The following is a 24,547-nucleotide window of genomic DNA, read 5'->3' as shown; positions in this document are numbered from 1 at the left end:
GATGCACGGACTTGTTTATTTTAACCCCGAAAAATAAAAAGAGACAGATCTGCAATTGGCACTGTTATTTTATTAGTACGAGTATACTGAAACAATAAACTTGTACTGGTATACAGACAATTTCTTTAAAACAATTTTGTTCAAATTTTGAATCAAACATTGTTTTATTATAATGAAATAATTTCTACCTAGAAAACCTGCAAGCACCATCAAAGAAAGGGACCATAAAATTCAATAAACAGACTTGAGTGTATCCTACAAATAGACACACCACAATTAGAAAATAGAATATGAATTCTTCCATTTTTTTAATATTTGTTTTTATAAAAGCTAGTGCAAGTACAATATTTTACACTGGAATTACAGAGAGTATGCACGCATATGGGAAAAAAATCTGTCACAATAAAAGCTCTGAACTATGTCTGTATGCACTGAAAATTTTCCTCTGCTCAGTAAGGTGCAAAATATTATTTCCTCCTTTTGCCTTTTATATCGGCCGAGTCAGCCCGGCTCCTTTCCAACACAAAGCTGCAAATGACTTTTCATTGGGCTTATCATGGAAGAGTGCTTAACAGCTGTACAGAAGTAGAATGTATTGGTTCTCATTGGCTGTCACTCAGCAATATTTGCCTTTCATACCCGAACTTGATACCTGAGGTTGGGGGACTCTCTTGAAATACAAAGACAGTATTTAAAGCATGTAAGGCAGATGCACTCAGTTGGGGAAGCATCATTATTTATCATTCAGAAGCAAAATGTAACAGTTGTAGGAAATATATTTTATAAATATTTTGACTTATACAAATTGACTTTGTGTATTTATCAATAGGGGCACTTTGCTTAATTAGGAAACTAAAATGAAAATAATTATCTAAAGTCTTATCGAGTCTGTTCTTTGAACCTCTCACATTCTTTTTTTTTTGGGGGGGGGGTGTTGGTAGTTATTTAATATTTTTCCCCAAAATCTTCAGAAGAACTAGGAAGTCAATATGCTTTGCAACAAATTATCCCTGTTTTTCTAGGACTAGTATGGCATGGAGAATCTATTTTTTGGACACATTTTTCTAGTTTAACTTTTTGTCATAAATGATTTCTCTTCTTTTAGCAACACATTAATCTGGACATTGTGGTATACATTTATCGGATCCATTATCTGAAACCAGCTATCCAAAAGGTTCAGAATTACGGGAAGGCAATCTCCCAAGACTCTATTATAAGCAAATAATTATTTTTTTTTTAAATGATTTCCTTTTTCCCTGTAGTAATAAAACAGTTCCTCGTATTTGATCCCAACTAAGAAAGCCTTAATCTTTACCCAATCCTATTGGGTTTATTTAATGTTTAAATGATTTTTTTTGTAGACAAAGTATTGAAATCCAAATTATGTTAAGATCCCTTGTCCAGAAAACCCTAGGTCCCAAGCATTCTGGATAACAGGTCCCATACCTGTATTTCGTGATTCTGTAATTTATTCTTTTCCCCGAACAAAAGTAACCAAGAATCACTCCTCGGCTAATCAGCGCCAACCTGGCGCCATCTTTTTTTTTTTTTGGACTAAAGTGAACAACTGGGTATTGGCTGTGAAACACTCTCAAACTATGAGAAAAGCACAGACAAGAAAAGCAAATTGCAGCTTTGACCAGCCAAAGTAGAAGGTGAACAAAGAAATAATATGGGTGAAGTCTCCAATCATATTTCAGTGGAAGACCTTAGTTCATTCATGTAATGTAGATAAAACAAGATTATTTCACAATAACTACCAAGTCACAAAGAACAAATGTACTTAATTCTTTTTAATATTAATTATTACAGAATTTCATAAGTTTGAAAAAGTCAGTTTGGAAAGGATATCCTTACTGTAGCTTATAAACCTTAATATACGTGAAGCAAGGTCAGATAGCATTGTTACACGGGGAATTCTCACCTTTTTGGGGCGACTAATAAAAGAATACCTAATATGATTAAGAAAAGATGAGCTGTTTCCTATGGGTTTCTTATGAAGCTTTGTTGCTTAAAAGAAAGATTAGGCTTGTAAAAAGGAGGAGGAGGTATTTATTTGGCTGATCAGAACAAACATGAACAAGTGCCATATTGTATGGGTTTTCATTAAATATGTGAGACAGTAATTCAGGATTTGTGTAGCAACAACATGACAACACTTTTGAGGCACAACTACAAGATGTTATAGTGAAGTAGACAGCTCCAGCACCAGCAGACACTGCCATCCAGTGATCAGTCTAGCAAATAGTGACATTTTGGTGCTATACATTCTCTACTTTGAACATTTCAATGCAATAGAAACACTCACAAACTGTGCTGTAATCCAGTATTCAGCCCCCCCCCCCCCCTGTACATTTTACCTCTCCGTGACCATCACAGTATTGGAAACGGCGCATCATTTGGCTCCTTCTTCTGTTAGTCAGCTACTTCAGTATTCCCAGATATACATGATACCTTTTGAATTCTACACCCGAGTTAAAATTAAGCAAACTTGTCCTTTACAACCCTTGATTAAGCAGAAATTGTTTTCTGGCGGTTGCCACTTACCCCTGATCATCTAAACTTGACAGATTTCTATATACAAGAAAGGAAAAAAAATAAAAAGCAAATGTTTAACCTTTCTACTTTTGTATACAAACATGAATTGCTGTGTGTGTATGTATACATGTGTTTTGGCACACACATCCATACACACAAACACACCTTCACACACATACACACTCATATATATATTTACTTTACAAACAGGGTACGACCCCCACTATTATTTCAACAAATTCCATGTCTTTTCAAACACTGAATTATCAATTCCAACATTCATTTTTTTGTGCAATTTCTTTTAAGCATGTCATGTACTCCTAAACGTGAGTGCTTCAGAAAAAGGTTTAAGCGTCTCAGACTAGGTTTACATTAAAAAATATTCCCACAACATATAGTGCTACAAGAAAAAAGGTTCTATCAGTAAGGTAACACATCCGAAGCGAGGTCATCTACGTAAAATAATAAAAAAAAAGAAAAGGTATACTCCCGAGTAGAGTTGTGCAAATTGTTTGTATTTTTCTCTGGTTTTATAAATGGCTGAGTGCCCAAATGCGACACCATAAGCCTTTTTATTACAACACAATACGCAGCAGAGAAGCAATGTGCCTGGTTTTGCTGTTCTGTATAAACGGCCATCTAAACAGACCATGTCAGGAACATCTGGTCATTTAGTTTTCTCTTTTTCCTAACACAATATATTGCCTGGAGGGCGAAGGCTGGAGTGTTATTTCGTTATATGCAATATGCCTTGTGTACTGTATTTTGGCAACATAAACTCATTAGCATGACTAGTGTGTAACCCAGGCACATTCAGCCTACTTCTGCGGAATTATATTGTAATTTAGCTGATATAGAATGATGCAGTCCAAAGAGAAAAACGTTAAAAATGAAACATCCCTACTCTAGAGCAGTGAAAGTGCTGCTTCTGGTCACATCAGTGTACCACACTTATACCAGCCCCATCCCTGAGTAAGAGGTGTGAAAGTTTCCTAAAATGTTATTGGATTAAAAACATTAATGATGTCATCCCTTGTTATGCAATGACATTTACAGGCAGACATGAAAAAAAAAGAAAAGCCAATAAATCTTAACGGGAATAGGGGATAAAAAGGAGGAAATCAGAAAGGACAAAGGATTGTTACTGAATTAAAAAAGACATAAGGCAAAACATCGTCTATATATTCCACCCTGACGTGACCCATTCCCAAAGAAAAGAATCCCCATTTTAAATCTGTAAGCAACAGTCATAGCTTTTAAATAGAAATCCCTATGAAGAGGTTCTTGTTCTGATGACTTGCCCTGAAGAAAGTACTGATGATTATATAAACTCAACGTCAAAAAAAAAAAAAAAAGCGAGAGAGTGAAGACGCTATTGCAATATATACAAAGTCTAAAAGTGCCTAGAAGTAAATCATCTGGATCTATCTATGCCTGTTACTATTACACCTCCTATTCCGCCCAGCCAACGAGAAATGAGTACCATAGGTTTATACATATGTATCCAGGCTTCCCCATAGCAAACATACAAAAAAAAGAAAAGGTATATCATCATTTCACAATCACAAAAATCTGAAATCTGCTTCTGACATGTCAAGCAAGCAAGTAAGTAAATGATGTGTTTGTTATACTGTTATAAAAAAGAGTTATGGTGTGGAACAATGAACAACGGAGCTAAAGCTGTTCTACCAACATTTACATGAACTCAAAGCAGCAGTCCATTCCATGAACATCCATTTGCCTCCCCCCTCGCTGTACTTAGCAGTTATTAAATCTGCAAAAGCAAAGTGCTGAGCCATGAGACACAGCAAATCAATGTACTGCATCCACGTGTTTCTTCTAAGAGAAGGACTCACGCCATTGTAGCTCGGGTTCCCCCCCAGCAGCTTACACAGTGGCAGAGTTCACATCTACTCGAAAGGGATTCTGGAAATTGTAGTTCACTGTGGATTCCAACATCCCTATTTAATGAACTGCTGCTTTAAGGTTTGCTTCTATATTTTAAATCGCTTTAAAAAAATATTTTTTACGGATCCGTGAGGCCCTTATTGGTAGGTGCCAATGTTACTTTTTTTGGGGGGTTTACGGAGCGCGTGGGGTAGAAAAATAACACTTCACCTGTATGCGTATTTTGAAATGTAAAAATATATATGCTGTCTATATACACATATATCTTTTATCTTCTTTTTTTCTCACTATACATAGCACTGTATATACCCGACCCTGGATTTACATTGAGCAATGTGTGGTAGAGCCTTACGTTAAAGATACAGAATCATTTATAAGAGGGAAATATAGAGTATATAGTTTGTGTTACATTCTTTGCTTATTCCTTTAATGCATGGCCACGTACGTGCGTGAGAGCCTATCCCTCCTAGAAGAACTTTAGGAGAATCTCTAATGTTCCACAGACATGACATGCATCAAGTGAAAATCCTGGGAGCTATTAATATGACTTCCTAGGCCACAAAGACTATGACTAGGGTTCTGAATCTGGATACTATAAATTCCTATACCAGGATACAAAATGCAGATAGAAATGCAATGCCATCATTTCTAGAGATTCTATATTGCATCTGAGGATGAGATCATAGAGATGTTGCATAGCAACCAAGTTATTTTTTGCCTTGTCTCCATGCAGCCGTTGCGTTTTCTAACTGCTGCCGGCAACCGGGCACAGAGGTGAAATACTCTTGTTATTTCAATGTGCGTTTATATTGCATATCTAGCCAGTAAATATACAGGTATACATGCGCATAAACCTTACATGACTGTTACAAGGAGTGATGGGTGCAATCACTGTATTAGGTGCAGCATTTGGGATGACCCTGTAGAACAAGCTTTTGACTAATACATTTTTTTGTTGTGTGTTTGTTACAAAAATAAATTCTTTAGGCTCCTGCCCTCAACCCGTTTCCTCTACAGGTATACTGCAGGTTACATAACAGTCCCAGGCGTAGATAAAATGAAAGGTGCCCTACAGAAATGTGCATATGAAGTGTTTGCACTCCCAAGTCTGTTACAGCCGGACTGCACATAAAAGAGGCAAAAGGAAAAGGACAATGAAAGCCAACGTGGGGCTCCGAGTTCAGGGAGAACTCCAGCACTCTATACCAGAATATATAGACTACACACACAGTGTGGGCCAGAACATTTATTTTCAGGCCAACTCCATAAAAAAGAACCTTAAGCTGGACCTACTTTCATTTTTTGCGGATGCTCTTATGTGGCACATAGAACTTAACTTTACCACCTTCCTATGTTCGGATCCAACACCACCAGCTCGTCATTTATTGCACAGCTCTACAACAATGTCACCATCTCAGCAAAGGCCAGCTGTTAAGGGGTTTTGCAAGATTCTTTTCTCCAGTAGGTCTTAAAGGCCCTGAAATCAATCCATGTCAGTTTAGGAAGGTAGCTAGCTATTCCCTGAATCAGAGTCTATGAACTACATCCCATCAAGTGGCATATGTATGCTGTCACTCTGATTGGATGTCAGGCTAGTGGCCTCCATAGTCTGGGTGCCAGAGACAGGCAGACACCAGACTACTGAGTCCTGCCCACAATAGCTGTGATTAGGCATAGGGTAAGTTCAAGGGCTGTACACTACAAGTATATAACTTTTCTTGGTATCACACCGCCTTCATCTATTCATTTCCTGAAAACACATGGGGAAATCAATGGATTTCTGCAGATATCTATGTGGGTCGAGTGAGTATGATACTGTACTGTTTCACCTGTGTTCTGCTTATAGTGGTACCAGAGTGAATTCATGTGGAAAACAAGCCTAATCAATTTCAATCCCTCATACCTCAGCAAGTGAAACAGAAGATTTAAAAAGTGCCCTGAGGATTACATACAACATTAAACCCTCTTATATCAGGGAGGAACACCACACTGACACAAGAAGAGAGAAGACACGATGCAGTGAAATGGATTTCAATGCAGCACTGAATTATCAGTTTAAGACATAAGCCCTCTCCTTGTCTAAAATCCCAAAAAAAGTGGCAACAAACAGAAAAAATGAGCTAGATCAGTGTTCATATTTGGAACAGCAAGCTTCAGGGTTCTGCGAGAGTTAGAGAGTGTGTGAGAGAGTGTGAGAGAGGGCTATAACGTGACTGCATTCAGCGCTATGAAACTGCACTAATGTTTTTCATTAATGTTCTCATTTAGTTTATTGCTTTCTGGGTTGCCTGATTTCTTTTGTATTGATAACTATGGCAGTGTGGCATTGAATGCTCGTTGAAGTAATGGTTATTGCCTATAATATTCATTTTTTTAAATGCCTTCCTAATACCATTTTACATTCAAATTGTATATATCTTCAGTGTGAATATTTTGTACCTTGAGAACACAGTGTGGCTCCTTCAGCTATTAGATGTCAAGTTGCCCAAAATGTGAACAGCTGCCTCCCCAATGTTGCAAGATACATGATTTGAGGTACTCCATGGTACACCTAGTTTGCTGGATGTTTTCATTGCCTGTCAGTAGCCAGGCAACTCAAGCTGACTATGAACTAACCAGGCAAACAGATCAATTAAGAGATAGCTACTCATTCTTTATCAGCAGTCTAAATCAGATGTATGGCCCAGGAGCCCAACTGCTTCACCTGTCCACTTCAACTTCATCTAAATCACCCGTCTCTTCTAAGGATATTAAACCCACTAGCTCCTAAACAGAGTGAGTGCTGTATTATCCTTTTGTGACATTACCATAAAGAACCATGTGAAAAACTGTAAGTATTGTTCCCAAAACTGTGGACAGTGGCAGGCATTCTTGTTTCTCAGCTGCCTGTGCCTGCCCTACTAACAACCTATGGTGGTGGTGTCCCTGAGGGCTGTATCAATTAGACTGAATCTTATATATAGAGATGATTAAGGAGTTGGACAGGCCTACAGGTGTCTGTATTTGGCTCCATGAAAAACATTACCCAAAAATTTGGTTACCAACCCAATGCCCAAATGAATCTATAAACATAGTATTCTTTGTCAGAATTAGGCAAAATCACTACAATATCGTTCAGTTTCCATTAAATTGAAGTATATTAGGAGTAAAGACAATCACAATTCAAGACCAGAAAATAAATGTAAGTGGTTGTTTTATATCCAGTTGTTAACTAGATACTGGACTTGTCTAAAGCGTCAAACATTTCTATTCTGTGACAATCTGAGAGATATATATTTGTGTTAAAATGTTCGTTATATGTCTACATTTTCTATAACTTTGGAAATGTAGGCCTGGAAGCCTGTGTGTGCAAGGCTCAAGTAACACATATCACGTAATACATATTATATCTATTAAAAGGTTAAATACATTACTGAGAAAAGAACTGCAACAATGTCTCCATAGTTGCAGAGAACAGGGAAAAAATTACACTTTTCTTTATAGAAAACATCACCTAACATATGAAACCAATATTTCTCCATAAAAGCAAGCTACCAGAGCATGTCACAATGAATTATATGATCAAGATAGATAAAGTAAAATAAAAGTGATTTGTACAAATATTTATAATGCATATATATATTTTTTTTCTGGAACGACTACGTGGGACTGCACCTTTAAAATATATATATATTTTTTTTTAACATGTGCAATCTACCTGTGTCCTTTACGGTACGGATTTCTATTTACGTCAACTTGAGTACAAAGAAGGAAAAACATACTCATCTATACACAGAAAACATCTGTACTCATGACTACAGATCTTTAGTTTGTAGAGGTAAATCTTAAAAACCTTAAAAAAAAAAAGGAAAATTGTTTTTTAAAAAAAGGAACTAAAATACATTGAGATTTCTAAGAGTTCTCCTTCTCAGACTTGGTTCAGTGTGACAGAGAGATTGAAACGGTGAAAGAAACATTGCCCTAACAAATTAGGCAAAGTTAATAAGTATTTGCTACATATATCCATATTCTTTCAGCTGTTTTTTTTTCCTTTCTCAACAACATTATCACAATTTATTTGCAGGATATATCATCCAAATGCGAAACTGAAGATGTGCAAACTGCAAAGTTATTTTTCCTTTTTTTTTTTTTTTTTTTTTTTTAGTTTAAAGTCCATCTTTTAAAAACACTGGACAAAAATGTTTTTCTATTTTCTACCTAGCTTAAAGTTTCCCTATCACTCTCTTTATTCATGTCAGCTCACATATGACTTCCACCCTTCCTTTTTTGTGTTTTTTTAAAAGTGCCTTCTAAAAAGTAGTCCTCTGGGACAATAACGGTCACATCCTGGGTCAAGATTTACATTCATCCCTTTGAAACCACATGGAAACGTTCAACATCTTGCTCTAAGAAGCAACACAATTTACATGGTTTCAGTGTTAAAGATTTTTTTTCTTTTGCTTAAATACACAGATTAAAAGTGAGATACAGTACTAGACAAACATTAGACCAAGATGCTCGGCAATAAAGTGTGAACAGCAATTTAAGTGCCTATTAGACAATCTCATATCCCTCCTCCAGACCTAATTCTTTGTTGTGTCACAAATAATAATATCAACAAAAAATTATATAAAAAAAAAAAAAAGTGGCACCAATTAGTCTAAAACAGTACTAGAGTTAAAACACAAAAGGTTTGCATCCAGGGTGCAAACTATTTATGTTAGTGCTCCAGAGGCATTGTGCTTCGTCTATATAAAACACATGCCCATGGTTATTTGTCCTCCTAGGAGCTCACTAGAACAATACAACAACTGCCTCCACAGCTTGTCATATTATTCTGCCTTGCTAGTGAGAATTTCTCATGCTATACCAGCAGTAATGAGATTGAAAAAAAAGAGAAACAACGTACAGGTCTATTTCTATAAAATGAAATCATTTTTCACAGCACAAAATTTGAAATTTTTAAAGTAACATAGGAAGCGTGTTCCCATGAAGTTAAATTGTGCAGGTAGGGAAGAAAGCGAGTGAAATATTCTCTTTCCATATAGAGTCGAATATGTTTCTAAAAATTCCACTTATTTGGAAGCCGTGTATGTTTAGAACATTTTTTAAAAATTCGTTTTTTTTTAAAAAAAACATTTTCAATAGTTGAAATCCAGTGTATTTTTTTTTCAAATTTGAACCCATTATTCATGGTCTATTGCCTTCCAAAAATGTTTGCATCCTTTCTGCCTTTCATGCTACCCAAAAATTCCAGACTTCTGATGGTTTTTATTTTTGAACAGAAAAAGGCGATAAACAGGAAAATGAAGAAACACATAAAATGTAGAGAATAGAGGGATAGGCTGAACATTCTGAAAATATTGGGATTAAAAAAAAAACATTGCCTCTTTTTGGGCTTCCCCCCCCCCAATGACATTTAGGGTAGTGTTCATAGTCGTTAGCCAAGTTGTTCGTAAATCAAAGAGGCCATAACCGACATCACTTGCACCATACCAATAAATGTGTTGGTAGGCAGGAATCACAAAGTATGGTGGGTAGGTGAAGCGAAATGTGAACATGAATAATTACGCAAGCCCCACTGAGACATTGACCAAGCCAGACCTCTGATTCTACTTTTTTTATGCCAGAAACCCCAGTATACACACATCGTATCTCTCTCTACAAGAGACAGACCGACAGACCGATCAATATGTAAGCGTTCCCAGAAATGCACACTTGAATCTTTTTTCTTTCTGCATTTCCCTTGTATTCCTTTCTAAAAAAAAATTGAAAATCTGGTTTAAGTTGAAGGTGACATGCTGTAAGAAGATGACAGGAGCCACTTTAATACATTCCTCTTCATCATAAATGCAGAAAGCCGTTTTTCCCCTTTAGTAGCTCCACTAAAACCTAGCTACTTTACAAACACTTGGGGCAAAAACATATGCACCACTGATCTCCTGTAGTATATCAGCCGCCACTATAACAATGTTATAACATAAACCTAAAATAAGATGATAACATGTAAATACTGGGTTATTTATTCTACAGTACAGTAATCTGAATAAAAATGACAAGGGTATGCCTAATTTCTATTCTTAAAACCATTTTACTTGCCTACATTAGATCGACCTTCAATGCAAATTTTAACCTCCTGAGGAATAAAAGAAGGCTTGGGAAGAGTCAATGGTGGTTCTTCTTCAAATTTCTCTACTTTTCGTGTTTCTGGGGCAGACCACCTCCTCTTCCTTGTTGCCAGAGGCTTACCAGGTTCTAGTTTGGCTGCATTAAATGCTGCTGGACATCTCAGTTCACCATTTTCAGATGCCATCTGTGAACTTCCCTGATTAATTCCATTCTCTTGTTCTGCATACCTGTGCCTGCTTCCAGATAAACTGTCATTCTTTGGGTGCTTCAGCAAGAAGTTAGCCGAATCCATGGACTGGCCTTTCTTTATCGAGCCATTTTTCAGATTTTTGAGTGTTAGCGATATGCAGACATCTCCCACTGACAACTTGGAACATGGCAAATCAAACATCTGGCTTGTTCTTTCAGGACTGCAGGAGGACCAGCCTTGACCAAATACGAAAAATGGATACTCTATCAAGACTTCGACACTAACCTATTGCGATAAAAAAGAGAAACTGTAATTCTTGAATAATCTTGAAAATCAAAGCAAGCTATTATACAAAGTACTAGTAATGTGTGCAGTATTGCAAACAACGTTGCACAGCCCCCACTGTAACTGTAAAATCTAATGGAAAAATGATGTATAAGACATGGGTTAAGCTGGCAATACATTGAACGGTCCACTCTTTTGGCGAGGTCACCTGATAAGCAAACCTTGAGGTGGGTGATATTAGGCTGATTAGGCCAATTGTCTCGCCCTTGGGTTAAACAATTGAATCACAATAATGGGAATGCATGCTGATGGGCCGAGGACCACACCAACAAGCTGATACATGGGTAGATAAGCTGCCCACTCTGTTTGAAGGGGCTGAAATTAGCAGCTTAGATCTGCCTGTGCATGGCCACCTTTAGAGATGGCTTTTACTGGGTGAAAATACTTTCTATTAATGAAAAAGCTATACCTCTGAAATTATTAACACAAAATCAGATCAATATAATGATATGGAGATCCAAATTACGGAAAGCCCCAGGTCCCGAGCATTCTGGATAATATGTTCCATACCCTGTACTAAAAATTTAAAGAAATTGTACAATAATTTATTTCTCATGGCTGGAAATGTATTGGACACAACAGATTGTTATAATATTTTTTTCCTTCAAAGGGAAGCTCAATGTTTAGTAAAATGTTATTGTTAGACCATAGGCTTCCCTTTATTTATCTGCGTATGCTTTTCATTATTCACATATTTTCTGCAGCTTCCCCATTATGCTGTCTGTTTGATATGTTCAGTGAACCTAAGAATCAAAAATGTTAATAAAAAATGGAATGATATGCAAGAGGAACATCAAATAAAGATATTTATAAGAACATTATCCGGAACCCGGTTATCCAGAAAGTTCCAGAGTTAGGAAAGGCTGTCTCCCATAGACTCCATTATAAGGAAATCATTTTTAATTTCCTTTTTATCTGTAATAATAAAACAGTACCTTGTACTTGATCCCAACTATGATATAATTACTCCTTATTGGAGACAAAACAAACCTATTGGGTTTATTTAATATTTAAATGATGTCTCAGCAGACTTAAAGGAGAAGGAAAGTTATTTTGGCATTTTATTGCCAATAGATTTGCCACATTAGTGCCACCTAGAACAATATATTTATTCTGCAGAAACCATTACCATACCAGAGTAAATAGCTTTAGAAGCTTTCTCCGTTTGATTAAGATAGCAGCTGCCATTTTAAGTAGCTTCCTGCCTGCAGTCTAGCCGTTATAGCTCAGATTACACATTCCTAAGGGAAAGGGAAGGGACTTCTTAGCAGGAGAGGGGAGAGAACTGCGCAGACACTGGAATTAAGGATGTTTCTGAGAGAGGAAAAGCTGTTAATTATCCCCATGTGCAATGCCAAGTGTACCTGTTTTGTGAACTCCTTGTTTCACCATTGCACAATTGTAGGATATTAGTTATCTGAAGATGTTATTATGGGCAGGCATAAGAGTCTTATATGGCCAATCTTCTACTCAGTTCTTAGAAATGTGTTATATCAATAAATATACATATATCAATTTTGAGTGGGCTTTTGCACTTTGCACTTGGCTTTAATGCCATTGAAAATGTATGATGTGCAGTGCATTTGTGGGAGGCTGTATATATATAATTTTTTTTTATAACGTGATAAAAAAAACTTGTCTTTTAGGAAAAGGTGGGCGGGGGAATTTATTGTAGGTGCAAGTTTTTACCACTGTTTTACTATAGAAGTTAATGAAACAATAAAATACAGTATCACCTTTAACAAACTGGAAAGAGATTTTGATGTAAACATTTTCTCAATATTTGATCTTTGTAAAGAATATAAATGACTATAATAATGTGTAACATTTTTCAATCTGCCACTTATGGTGGGCTCAATCAGTGTTAGGCAGCCTGGTATAAAATGTAATAAATTAAACCAGTTCAGTTGGGCACAGGAATTATATTGTAGCCAAAATGGCTTTTTCATATTTAGTGCTATTCATTTAACCCTGATATAAACATTTTTAGACTGTATATGGCTTTTTATGTTTGAAAACTGAGAGGTGTCTGTTACGTGTATGTATTACTTAAATCTGCATACATTTCAAAGTTGTAGTTGTACTCACTATTTGGCCTACTGTATATAGGGACTTCTTGCCCAACCTAGTTTTATGATTTCATTAGATTTGTGGTTTTAAAAAAATATTTTTTTTCAAAAAGTGGTTGTGTCATTCTTTCCTGTCGAATTTTTTTTAAAAGCTTATTCTTTTATTCATTGCTCCTCTTGAACAGCCCCAGTGTGAGAGAGTGCAAACAGAATAATGTAACCCAACAAAATGTTTAGCAGGTTGATTCATTGCATTGCAAAGTACATGAATCTTTTGTCTATAAAACCTCAATTCCCAGGGATTATGAATAACAGATCCTGCACATGACAATGGAAACCAATATGACCCTTCTTAGATCCCTAAATATTGTTGGTCTGCACCTCCTAGTAGGTTTTAACCCCTGATTATCTGTTGAGGAATTCTGGAGTTTTATTTCAACAGCATCTGGGGACCAAAGGTTAAGAAATACAGCTATATAGTAACAGCCTTCATCTGACACCAGCTTTGTTCCATACTACCCTACTTTAACAAACAGATGTCCACTTCATATAGGTTAAAAGATTTAGGGGTATATTTATCATACTGTGTAAAAAGTGGAGTGAAACATTACCGGTGATGTTGCCCAGGGCAACCAATCAGCAATTAGATTTCAACAGTTACAAAATGAAAGAAAAGCATCTGATTGGCTTCTATGAGCAACACCACCGGTGATGTTTTACTCCACTTTTTACACAGCATGATAAATATACCCCTTAGGGTAATGCCACACCAGGATGATAATCAGCATCTATGTTTGCCTCAGCCTACTTTTGCGACTGCACCCAGAACCAAAAAGTTGGCCAAGGTGCAGGCACATGGAGCAGATTTTGGCACTAAAAATGCATTAGTATGCATTTCAGTGATGAAATCTGCTCCATGTGTCTGCATCCGGCGCATGCAGTTTCTCCAGGTGCAGTCATAAGAGTAGGCTGAGGCAAGCAAAGGGGTAGATAAATGCAGGCCGAGAATCAGTCTGGTGTGGCAGTAGCCTTATATTCTGTATGAGAATAATACAATAACTGACGCTCTCTTAGGTAAAAGCTTCTAAAGCTACTTTGTCTTTGATCCATATCAACAATATCTTTAAGTGCAAGATAATTTAACCTTTACTCACCTGTGACCGGTGCTCTCCCACAGCAAACTGCACCACAGCTATGCCTGGACTATGGCTGCTCTCAATTCTCTCCACTGTGCTGGAGTCTATTTTCAAGTCGTTGCTAATATCTGCACTTTGTATGAAGTCATCTGTTTTTAAATCCTCTACTTTCTTTAGCTCACCATTGGCCAGCTGTATGATTGACCCTTTCATAAAGTAAGGGGGCAGTGTAGGGGCAGTTGCCATATGAGAAGCAACAGACTGTACAACAGGGAGGTGGATTTGAGCTGGGACCAATGCAGCCTGGTAGGCAGTTTGAGTTGCCAGTGTTTCAGCACTGTAGTTTTCACCTTTTGGAATGGGCGTAGTGACAAATGTATGAGGCACTGCTGCAAACTGGGGAGATGACGTCACAATACCAGGTGTAACCCCAACCCTAGATGATTCCATGTCTGGATTGCCAACAGGTATAAGTAAGGGCTGGGTTCCAGGGAACACCAAGTGTTGTGGCAAATTTCCAGGGTAGCCAATGGTTTGCTGCTGACTGCTGAGATAGCCAATAACTGGCTGTTGTGTACCCGCATAAAAAGCAGCAGGCAAACCAACAGAAAGTTGTTCTGCTGCACTGTGAGTTGTCTGGATGACAGTGTGAGGAGATAATGTAGCCACAGTTTTTACTACTTCTGGGCATAATGTTTGCTGTGGGGATAAAACATAGGGCCGATGGGTTTGCTTTCCTAAATGTATGCTTCCCCTGTTATGAGCTGCTAAAGGTGAGGTTTCTCTCTTAATAGTTTGTGAGACATCCATGTCTGTGGCAGTTGTGTTGCTGTTAGGCACTACCATGACTGAGGTCCGAACTCCTGAGGGATCCCGAGTACTATAATCAGTACTAGGGTGCACCACCACATGTCTTGTCTCATAATGTTGGGAAGCTGGTTTATTATTGCCTGCTTTCATTAACTGTGCATCTGCAGTACAATGGACTCCAAATCTTCGAACTTTCTCTATTTCTCCATTCAATAACTCCTTGGTCTGTGACCTGTAATTGTCTTCCTTCTTTGCAGGGTCCCTAGCAATAAAATGAGCTCCTGAATCTGAGTACTGCACGACCACCTGGGAAGGTGCACCTAGTGTAAGTGTATTCGGAATCACTGTAGAGTGAGTAGGTAAATGAACAGGTGGTGAGAGAGTTCTGACTGTGCTCTGGGATGAGCTGGAAAGATGGACATATTGACTTGGCTGAGTAGGTGAACCTGCAGTAATTAATCCTGGTGTCCGATCTAGATGTGGTTCTATTTTATGTCCCTGCTGACTTAGGCTGTTTGTATTGGCCAGCATACTGGAAAAAGCCTCCACCTGGGACCGCTGGGTTGGAGTTGTAACACCTACTGGCATGGAGGACACTGCACTGGATCCAGAATTTGATGTAGGTGAAATAAGCTGTGAATTTATGAATCCTGCATATGATGGTCCACTATATGGTGGCCCAATAAACTGGTAAGTTTGGGGCACATTAGCATATTGCACAGGAGACATAGATGCCCCTGACAGAGACTGAGCAGTTTGGTAATTGGCAGGAACTGTTGTTGCAACTGGTACCGATCTTGTAGTACTAGTGGGAGAATAGTCCATACTCGTAGAAAGTGATTTATGTAAACTTCCTCCCTTTTGTAAACCAGTTTCTGTTGAAGTTCCTGGAGGCCCATGATGACGTGCACCAAGGTCACTGCTGGGCTTGGATGGGAGCCATGATAAGCTATTTGTGCGGTGGTTTTCATTTGTCAGTCCAACGGTCTTCTCTTCAGAAGGTCGACTGGTGGCGGGTATTTCACGTTTCTTTGGTGGCAGGCTTTCATTGCTTCGTTCTTGGTTAGATTTCATGTTTTGCTCTCTGCCACCCCCGCCAACCACCACTGCTTGCTCACTGTCTGACTGACGCTGATTTCAGTCTGGTGAATGGAAAGTCGCATTTAAATCTGTTAGAGATCCCAATGACTTCATGAGGAATCATCTCCCTTGGAGCACAATCTTCCAACAGTTGATGTGAAATCTACATACAATAAATAGAAAAAGGAAACATTAAAGGACACCAAGACAACTGTAGCATAACCAGCTGCAACAAAGGTTCTACATCCACTGCTATATAAGAAATAAATTGGGGGTATAACCAATGAGCTGGCATTATCTGGGGTATGGCCAAACAAACAAAACAAAACACCACTGATGTCACAGACCCATATACTCTGTTTATCATAATAATTCCCCTACCCTAGGGTAAGTGGGACTCTAGCAATAAGATAATGATTCAATAAGCAGCAATAAGAGTTATATGGACAAATAATCTCTATACTTTATTGCTTGTGCAAGGGCTACTTTGTACTGAGAATGTATGTACTCACAGTATTATCTGTATTGCCAGAATATTTAAAGATTTTCATATTTTATCGTTATATATCTGTTAATTTAAGAGCATGTTCTTCGTACTTGGGTAGCTTTTTATCAAAAAAATGTATCCGGCAGCCTTCCATGTTTTGGTGGCACGTCAACTCCTATTATTCCCTGACAGCCGAAGGCAAAGAACATGAAGAAAATTGGGGCAAGGTGATGGGAGAACCATTTTGTATTAAGAGAAGTATCACTCCAGAGCAAAGTGCTGACTGTTATTAGATCTGTGGAGGTGTGTGTTAATGTGATTGAGAAAACAACTGTGAGGGAAAGACTTTGCTCTTCAAGGAGAAAACTGATGAAAATCCTGTGTTATTTTTCTCACTGCAAAATTGAGAATATCTGCCTCTAAGCCCTGCAATTTGCTGTCAAGTGTATTCTTTATTTAATACCTGAAATCATTAGCAACAGTTCAGCAGTATCACAGGCTTCCCATTTTTTTTAAAGGAGAACTAACAGCAATAAAATGCTCCTAAACCTATGGGGTGATTTATAACATTTTGGTCAATTTCAGTAAGATTTTAACAAATCAAAGCTTTAATAAATCATTTTGCAGAAATGTTGGAATGATTTTTCCCCATATGCAATTTGCATGAGGACGCAAGAATTCAGACGGGTGATAGCACTTGGTGCTGCTGCTGAACAAAAGTATGGAGCCCCCTTCTTGCTCCTGTTTAAACCCCATTTGATTGGGTGATGCAATGTGCATCCGCAGCCTTTTGCGATATCGGTTGCCTCTTGGAGCAGCCATACACGCACCGAATACCGAATTATCGGTGCATATATGGCCAGCTTAATTAAAACCCAGTGATTTCAGAGGAATTACATGTCCTCTCTTGCTTTAATATGCCAGAGCTTGCTGTAACACATGTGCCATTATCACACTTTTTGTAGTAAATATGGTGCAACCTATTGGACTGACTTAAGGGGTCTAACTGTTAGCATGGCAATAGTATCTAATAATCTGACACATTCAGTCAGGGTTGTGTTGGAACATATCACAACTTTTGTCAGACAGTAAAAAGGCATATTTAGTGCATAAGCCAACATCACCGGTGATGTTAACCATAGCAACAGAACCATAGCAACAGATCTTTACTTTTGTTTTCTAATTTGTAGGTGACTGTTTAAATCTAATTGCTTACTGGTTGCTATGGGGAACATCACCAGTAATGTTGGCTTATACACTATAATAAATATGCCCCATCGTAGAATATTATTAGATCTGATTAGTCAGATCCCACTATGATCTGTAAATACATGTAAATTAGACCTACCGGTATATGATATGTATGTAAAGGAACACATTCTTAAGCATCACTAGCGTCTAACCAAAGAATTAAAAAATTAAAAAGTCCCCATAGACTGCTCTATTAATTACCAAAAAAAATTTACTATTTTTTCCTAGCACAAAGGGTTCTTTGCAAGGCCTATGTGACAGATAGCATAAAGATATATATATATAACGCTGCCAGAATAATTTCAAAACACTGCCCATTATAGTGCGTTTGAATCATGGTGGCTAAGACAACTCATTTCTATAATTGGCTATGGTATTGCATAGGGATATGCCAAGAACCATCATCTCTAATCAGTCTAGGCAAGACATCAACTGTGACATGACAGTGCTTGGGAGCTGATATACCTCCACCCCGAGCCTATACATAGCCTCTGCAAAACTATATCACAGAGGGGCTCATCATTCACCTGTTTCTGGTCTTAAATATAGTTAGTTTTGAATGTTCATTTGACAAACATGTAGATATAAATGAGCTTTTAATACCTCTAAGGTAGACTTAATAAGTAATCCAGAGAATGCAAGCACTGTTCCTGTGACTTAGCAGAATTACATAGGTTTTAATTTACTACGTTAAAGTCATTTCAGTCTACTGAAGAGTCCTGCTGGGCAACGCAAATGATTTATGATCTTACCACAGGCAATGAATTGAATATGAATAATACAGAAGTCTGCAGAATTCAAAGAAGTAGTAAGGTGCTTTTAAGTGCACTGCTGGTTTAAGCTAGCTCTTTGGTCTGCATGATATACACTTGGGACTCCTCCTAGCAGAACTGTCATTAAATCTCATTATTGTTTTTTTTTTTTTGCAGAATAGTTTTTCTTAACTTAGTATAAACTTTATATTTTGAAATATATTTTATCAAGATTTCTATTTGTCTAGATTTTCTTGGTTGCAATATAACATATTATAACATTATACATGACCTATGGCACAAATTCAAGAATCATTTATAACACAATTTTATAGGGCTGGTAAGGCAAGAGGTTAAACGGTCATGGTTTTACTACCCCCATATAAAAAGCTCTATAGGTGTCTTTAGTGTCTCAGAAGCAGTAGAGGGCTGTTCTAAGGAGTCACACATTAATTCAGAGTAACAATTATCCTTTACAAAAAATATTTTAGGAGACATGTAGGCAGACCAGCTGTTGGGCCACAAAAGTGGTTTTTTTTAACACCAGGCACATGGGGTTTGGGAAAGAGTCGGTTTCCTTTGCCTTCAACTACATTTAGCAGTTAATAAAAAGTCAAGAATAGAACCTAGGAAACAGGTAAACAATTAGTTTGTTTTCTAGGTCAGTCTGGGCTAAAGGATGGCACCTTGTTTTGTTTTACTTTATTGTGCGGCATGCCTAGCGCAAATAAAGCTCCAATAACTCCAGTAAGGGTGTCTGATTGTAAAAAGGCTTTACATAAGGGTAGGTTGGGATGTGGGTAACGGTGGGGTATAAAAAAACACAGCCCAGTGTATTTTGTACTAATAATGACAGAGAATAAATACATCATAAACAACTTCTTTTAAGATATATGTAAGAAGTCAAAAATCTGTCTTTCTTTAAGCAGTGCTTCAAATAACTTGACCATTTATTATCTAACGAATATAAAGTATTGTTTTTTCCCAATTTAGACAAATACCTAGAACATCAATGAATTATTACTTATATTAACGTTAATTTCCCTATTTTACCTAAGCTGATAAAGTATTGTGCTTATAAGTGACTTTAACTGACTAAAAAATACAAATTACGGGCACTACTTATAAATCACTATAACTAGAACAGCATTTGAAATAGGAAAACTCTTTTAGAAGCAGATTTGTCAAAATATGAGATTAGAGCTCACTTCCACTTTCTATTCATTCATATTTATTTATTAATGGGTCAAAGTTAGAGGTTAACACTTGATAAATAAACTTTTAAAAATCCCATATGAGTGCAAAGAAAGTGGGTGAATTTTTCTGTGGTTTCACAATGAAATCTGCCCCATCATTTTGGACACATTTAGATGGATTTCTATTTAGAGCAATTGTTTTTTTTTACATATTCTGTGTATAAAAAAAAAATTACATACTGTGTGACATGAATTTTGATGATTTTTTCAACATAACGTTTTCCAGCTTAGTCTCCAAAATGAGAAAAATTATATATATGTTTGGTACCTGTGTAGAATGTAGTCAGTCATTGAAATGTGATACTGATACTTTTAGTAAGACTTGCTGTTTTGGTAAAAAAAGTTATATTTTAATGCCATTCAAACCTTCCAAAAACGCTGAGGTAGGAAAAGTTCCTTCTTCAATGTAAAATGGACAAACAAGGTACTGGGCAAGCACTGGGTAGACAGGACAAAGAACATAACGTAACATGTGAGAACTGGGCATATGATTGTTGAAACAACCAAGAGAAATGCAGTCACTTGATATTCTAGACCAGTCAGTGACCCCCTACCAGCACCGATGGGGCTAACCAGCCAACCATGTTTTTTAAATGTAAACACCCTACAATACAATTTGTTTAAAATGATAAAGTCTAGATCAATTAATTTGTTTACTCTCTTTCTGTTAGGAGGAATTATTTACACAAGGTAAATCTTGCTTGTACTTTTTCATTTGAAGAGATAAAAACAAATACAAGAGGTTGATAACATAAGGTCCCCAAACTCTGGTATATCTGCCTGTTCTTGCCACCAATGAGATATTTTGCCAACCTAATGGCTCATAGAGACAGTTATTTACTGAAAAATGAAATGGCATGTGCCCCACGCTATGTGTTTGGCCAATGACCACACACAAACTTCAATTCAAACAGCCACTGATGTGCCTAAAATATCTGTCAGGGCACACACATGATTTGAGCTGACTATAGATGCATACAATCCATACAATCCTGTAAATGCCATTTCTAAAGAGGCTGCATGTAGAAACTTATAATTCTGGATGTTTTTTTATGGGATTAAAAAAAAAAGGTCAAAGGGGTAAAAATGCATAACTACTATTGTCAGCTTTGGTATAACTCCACAGAACAACAGGTAGAGTTTGGGGGGGAGGAAGGGCCAGTAACTTGATGAATGTGTCTTTTCTAATAAATCATGCCGACACAGAGCTGCCGTATAGGTCAGAAGTGGCACAGTTTATTATTATGATAAAATACATGCTGGCATTGGAACAGACACATTTATCTAGCTGCCACTGGTCTTGGAGAAAATCTCATTCATTGCTCTGTCTGGAGTCTATGTAAGATATGGATGCATAACACTAGGCTAGTAATTAAAGCACAGCATGGAAATACATTCTGCAGGTTTAGCAATATACATGTCATGTGTCACTTTCACCAAGCAGAGATTTACATTTTTTGCTAGAAATCTTTAATCAATGACAGATTTTCCAGTCATTTCAGCATGTATGCCCCTTAGGCTACTGTAATTCCATGAGATACAGAGCCAACTAATAATCCTTCATCCTTGTCTAAATGATCTGCTCCCCAGCACTGACCACAAGATATTTTCTGATCAGAACTTGGATTACTGCAGAGTTATAGTGTTTGTCTAGAGGAGTGACTGGCACCATACTGCACCTCATAGAGTAACAGGTTCACCCCTGCATATTCCAGCCCTACCATTTTGGTTTAATGTAAATGCCTTAATATTTGGCTAATACCCTGCCTTTTAGTTTTAAAAACATATGTTTAACTTGGCAACATAAGACCTACTGCCCTCACTCCACACATGTCCACCCATATATATATATTGTCTGCACTGCATCTATGCACATTAAAGAAAAACTATTCCCCAAACATTGTAAGTATAAAATATACTGTGTAAAACAGCTCATATGTGAAACCCTGCTTCACACAAATAAAGCATTTTCATTAACATACTTTTTTAGTAGTATGTGCCATTGGGTAATCCTAAATAGAAAACTGCCATTTTAAGTACTAAAGGGCACCCCCTTGGATCATATGATTCATGGTGCACACAAACAAACCAAGGCACACATACATGTTAGTTCACATCAGCCAATTAATTTTCAATATTCTGTCTTCTACTCCCACACTACTTTCGGTTACATTTAGAGCTGCATTAATTCCTGCCAGGTGATCTCTGAGGGAACCACAGGCCCTTACAAAATGGTGGCTCAAGGGAAAAGATGTAATAAGGCAATATTTATTTATAATATGACTAAGTATTCTTTCTGGGGGTATAGTTTTCCTTTAAGTCTCCTTGAGGCTTTAGTTGCCTCACATAAAGGACTATCTAGAACAGTATTGTGTAACTTTCTTAATGTAGCAGTCCAATAACTTAGTGTACCCCATATTTGTGTGCTGAACCATATTATAATCAGAAGACGATAGGTAACTTAAGTATAGTTGTTGTAGATCAAGGACTCTAATCCTTCTACTTTCCTCATAGGAGCATCATGCTGCTCACTAATTACCCTGAACCTAGCTGTGAAAAATATATCCTCACAACTAACTTCCCCTACTGGGCCTACCTCTGTCCATTCTCTGACCTTCTTCCACATTCCTGCCCAAGTGGAATCCAAGAAGAAAGAAAGTGAGCCCTGTAAGCTTCTCCTTTCATACCATAGAACCGTGAACCCTCCTGGTCATGCAAGGACCATACTTTTACATAGGATCAGTACACCATTTTCCCTCCTAACTGCTATCTGAGACCAAACTTAGCTGTCCATACACGGTATGGGATTGCCTGCAAACATAAAGGGTAACTCATTTATCAGCCCCCTACATAATTATGTTAAAAAGGTCTGTATGGATTAGTGCAGTCAGGGGGCATAAAAATTATATGGAGGGGCTCTAGCCAGCCAGCCCAGATCTACAGAAACAATGCCAATTCATGCCATATTTTATTTGAGGAAACCTTTCTTGTAGAATAAATGAGCAATACATTTTGGCTGCTACACCAAATGTAAATCATATTTTATTTTACAATAATATCTGCATTGTATTGTATTACCTAAAAACACACAAAGAGTGATGGTCTTTGTATTAGGACAAGCCAAAGTAGGCACAAATAATCATCAGCATTCTGTTCTGTTGCAGAACTACAGTCTTAGTATTCTATGGCAGGGATATATCGGGAGTAATTGTTTAAATGCTAAAGTGCATAACATTGCCTGTTCCTAATCTGCTGTGGCTAGCAGCCCTATGCCACTTATGTTAGAACCTGGTTCCCCCCCCCCCTCAGGCCCAAGGTTTATTTCTTTAGTGCCTTTCATTATCAGGCACCAAGGGTAGGATATGTAGAATATGTTTACTGTAGTGATGCAGAGCACTGTGCATGTGCTGTGGCTGGAAGGCTTGGAGAGGGAACATCATGGTGGAAGAATAGGAAAATTGGTATATTACCATTAGCTCTAAAACTAATTAAAATATCCTGCTTAAGACTGTTGCCCTTTAAATTACACTTTGCAGGTCTCAATAAAAACATATTGCATAAACCAGCCCATTTCTAAATAAATCATTTTCATAAAATATGCTTTTCTAGTAGAGTAGTATGTGCTGTTGGGTAATCCTAAATAGAAATGCTGCCATTCAAAGTACTAATGGCCACCCCCTGGCTAATATAATTTACTGTGCTCACATGCAAACCAAGGGCACACATACATGTTAGGCCACATCAGCCAATGAATGGACAGAGTTCTGTCTTTTCCTCGCACACTACAATTAGAGCTGCATTAATTCCATTATCATTTGTTGGTTAAGTATTCATTTTGAAGGTATAATTTTCCTTTTAACTTTTTCCATGTTTTGCCTAAAGAAAATTAAATAAAACTTTCCTTCACTTCTCTTTTTGGTTTTATGCAAAGGGTTATATGATAGATAGAAAATAGTCAGTGAAGTGCTGACAGAAATTATACTTCAGCAACATCTGATGGCAGCACATTTGATGGCCCCGGATTACACCCATTATCTTGCTATTCTCCCAGGCGATATTTACTTACTTCATATTACATAATACTGCAGAATTTTCAAGTGTTTACTTTGGAATTTGAATTCAGTTTCTGTGCAAATGCTATCTTAGGTTACAGCTGCTAATAGGTTCCAGGAACTGGGTAGTCATGAGGTCTCAGTGAAAAAACAGGCTGAGCTGCTTGCCAAATTTTGTTCAGTATATGTTCAACATACAGAGCAATTCATAGATTAGGAGCAGATATTCAGTCTTTTAAAATTATATTAACAAGGTCTTTTTAGTTCCATACTTAATCTTACAATACAATGCTATTTGTTAAATACATCTATACATAAACACACACACAAATATATATATATAGCTAGCGAGGATGTCCTGCACTCACAGGTCTTAGGTGAAATTAAAGGTGTTTATTCAAAACAACATCTAACGTTTCGGCTGCCTCCGCAGCCTTTCTCAAAGACAATATGAAACAGAACTGGTGCACTGAAAAAACACAATTTGGTGCCAAAACAGTGACGTCACAAGGTGTATAATAAAGGTTATTTACATATACAGGTTGCAGGCTTGGACTTGTATTCA

At 37.4% G+C, this 24,547-nt stretch overlaps 1 protein-coding gene across 4 annotated transcripts in view; it reads right to left on the bottom strand.

Moving 5' to 3' along the window:
* Window positions 1–50: 50 nt before the first annotated feature.
* atxn1 (ataxin 1) overlaps window positions 51–24,547 on the bottom strand; it is a 172,217-nt gene continuing 147,720 nt past the window's right edge. For all 4 annotated transcript variants that reach the window (XM_002932692.5, XM_031903742.1, XM_004915283.4 and 1 more), the window contains 2 exons: window positions 14,313–16,347; window positions 51–11,029 (listed from right to left, as the gene is read on the bottom strand). In XM_002932692.5, coding sequence (XP_002932738.1) covers window positions 10,517–11,029; window positions 14,313–16,178 — 2,379 coding nt within the window. In that variant the 5' untranslated portion in view covers window positions 16,179–16,347 and the 3' untranslated portion in view covers window positions 51–10,516. The remainder of the gene's footprint in view (window positions 11,030–14,312; window positions 16,348–24,547) is intronic.

This window comes from Xenopus tropicalis, chromosome 6 (genome assembly GCF_000004195.4).
Source record: "Xenopus tropicalis strain Nigerian chromosome 6, UCB_Xtro_10.0, whole genome shotgun sequence".
Classification (NCBI taxonomy): domain Eukaryota; kingdom Metazoa; phylum Chordata; class Amphibia; order Anura; family Pipidae; genus Xenopus; species Xenopus tropicalis.
Note: the sequence above shows the minus strand (reverse complement) of the source record. Positions and strands in the feature narration are given on the sequence as shown.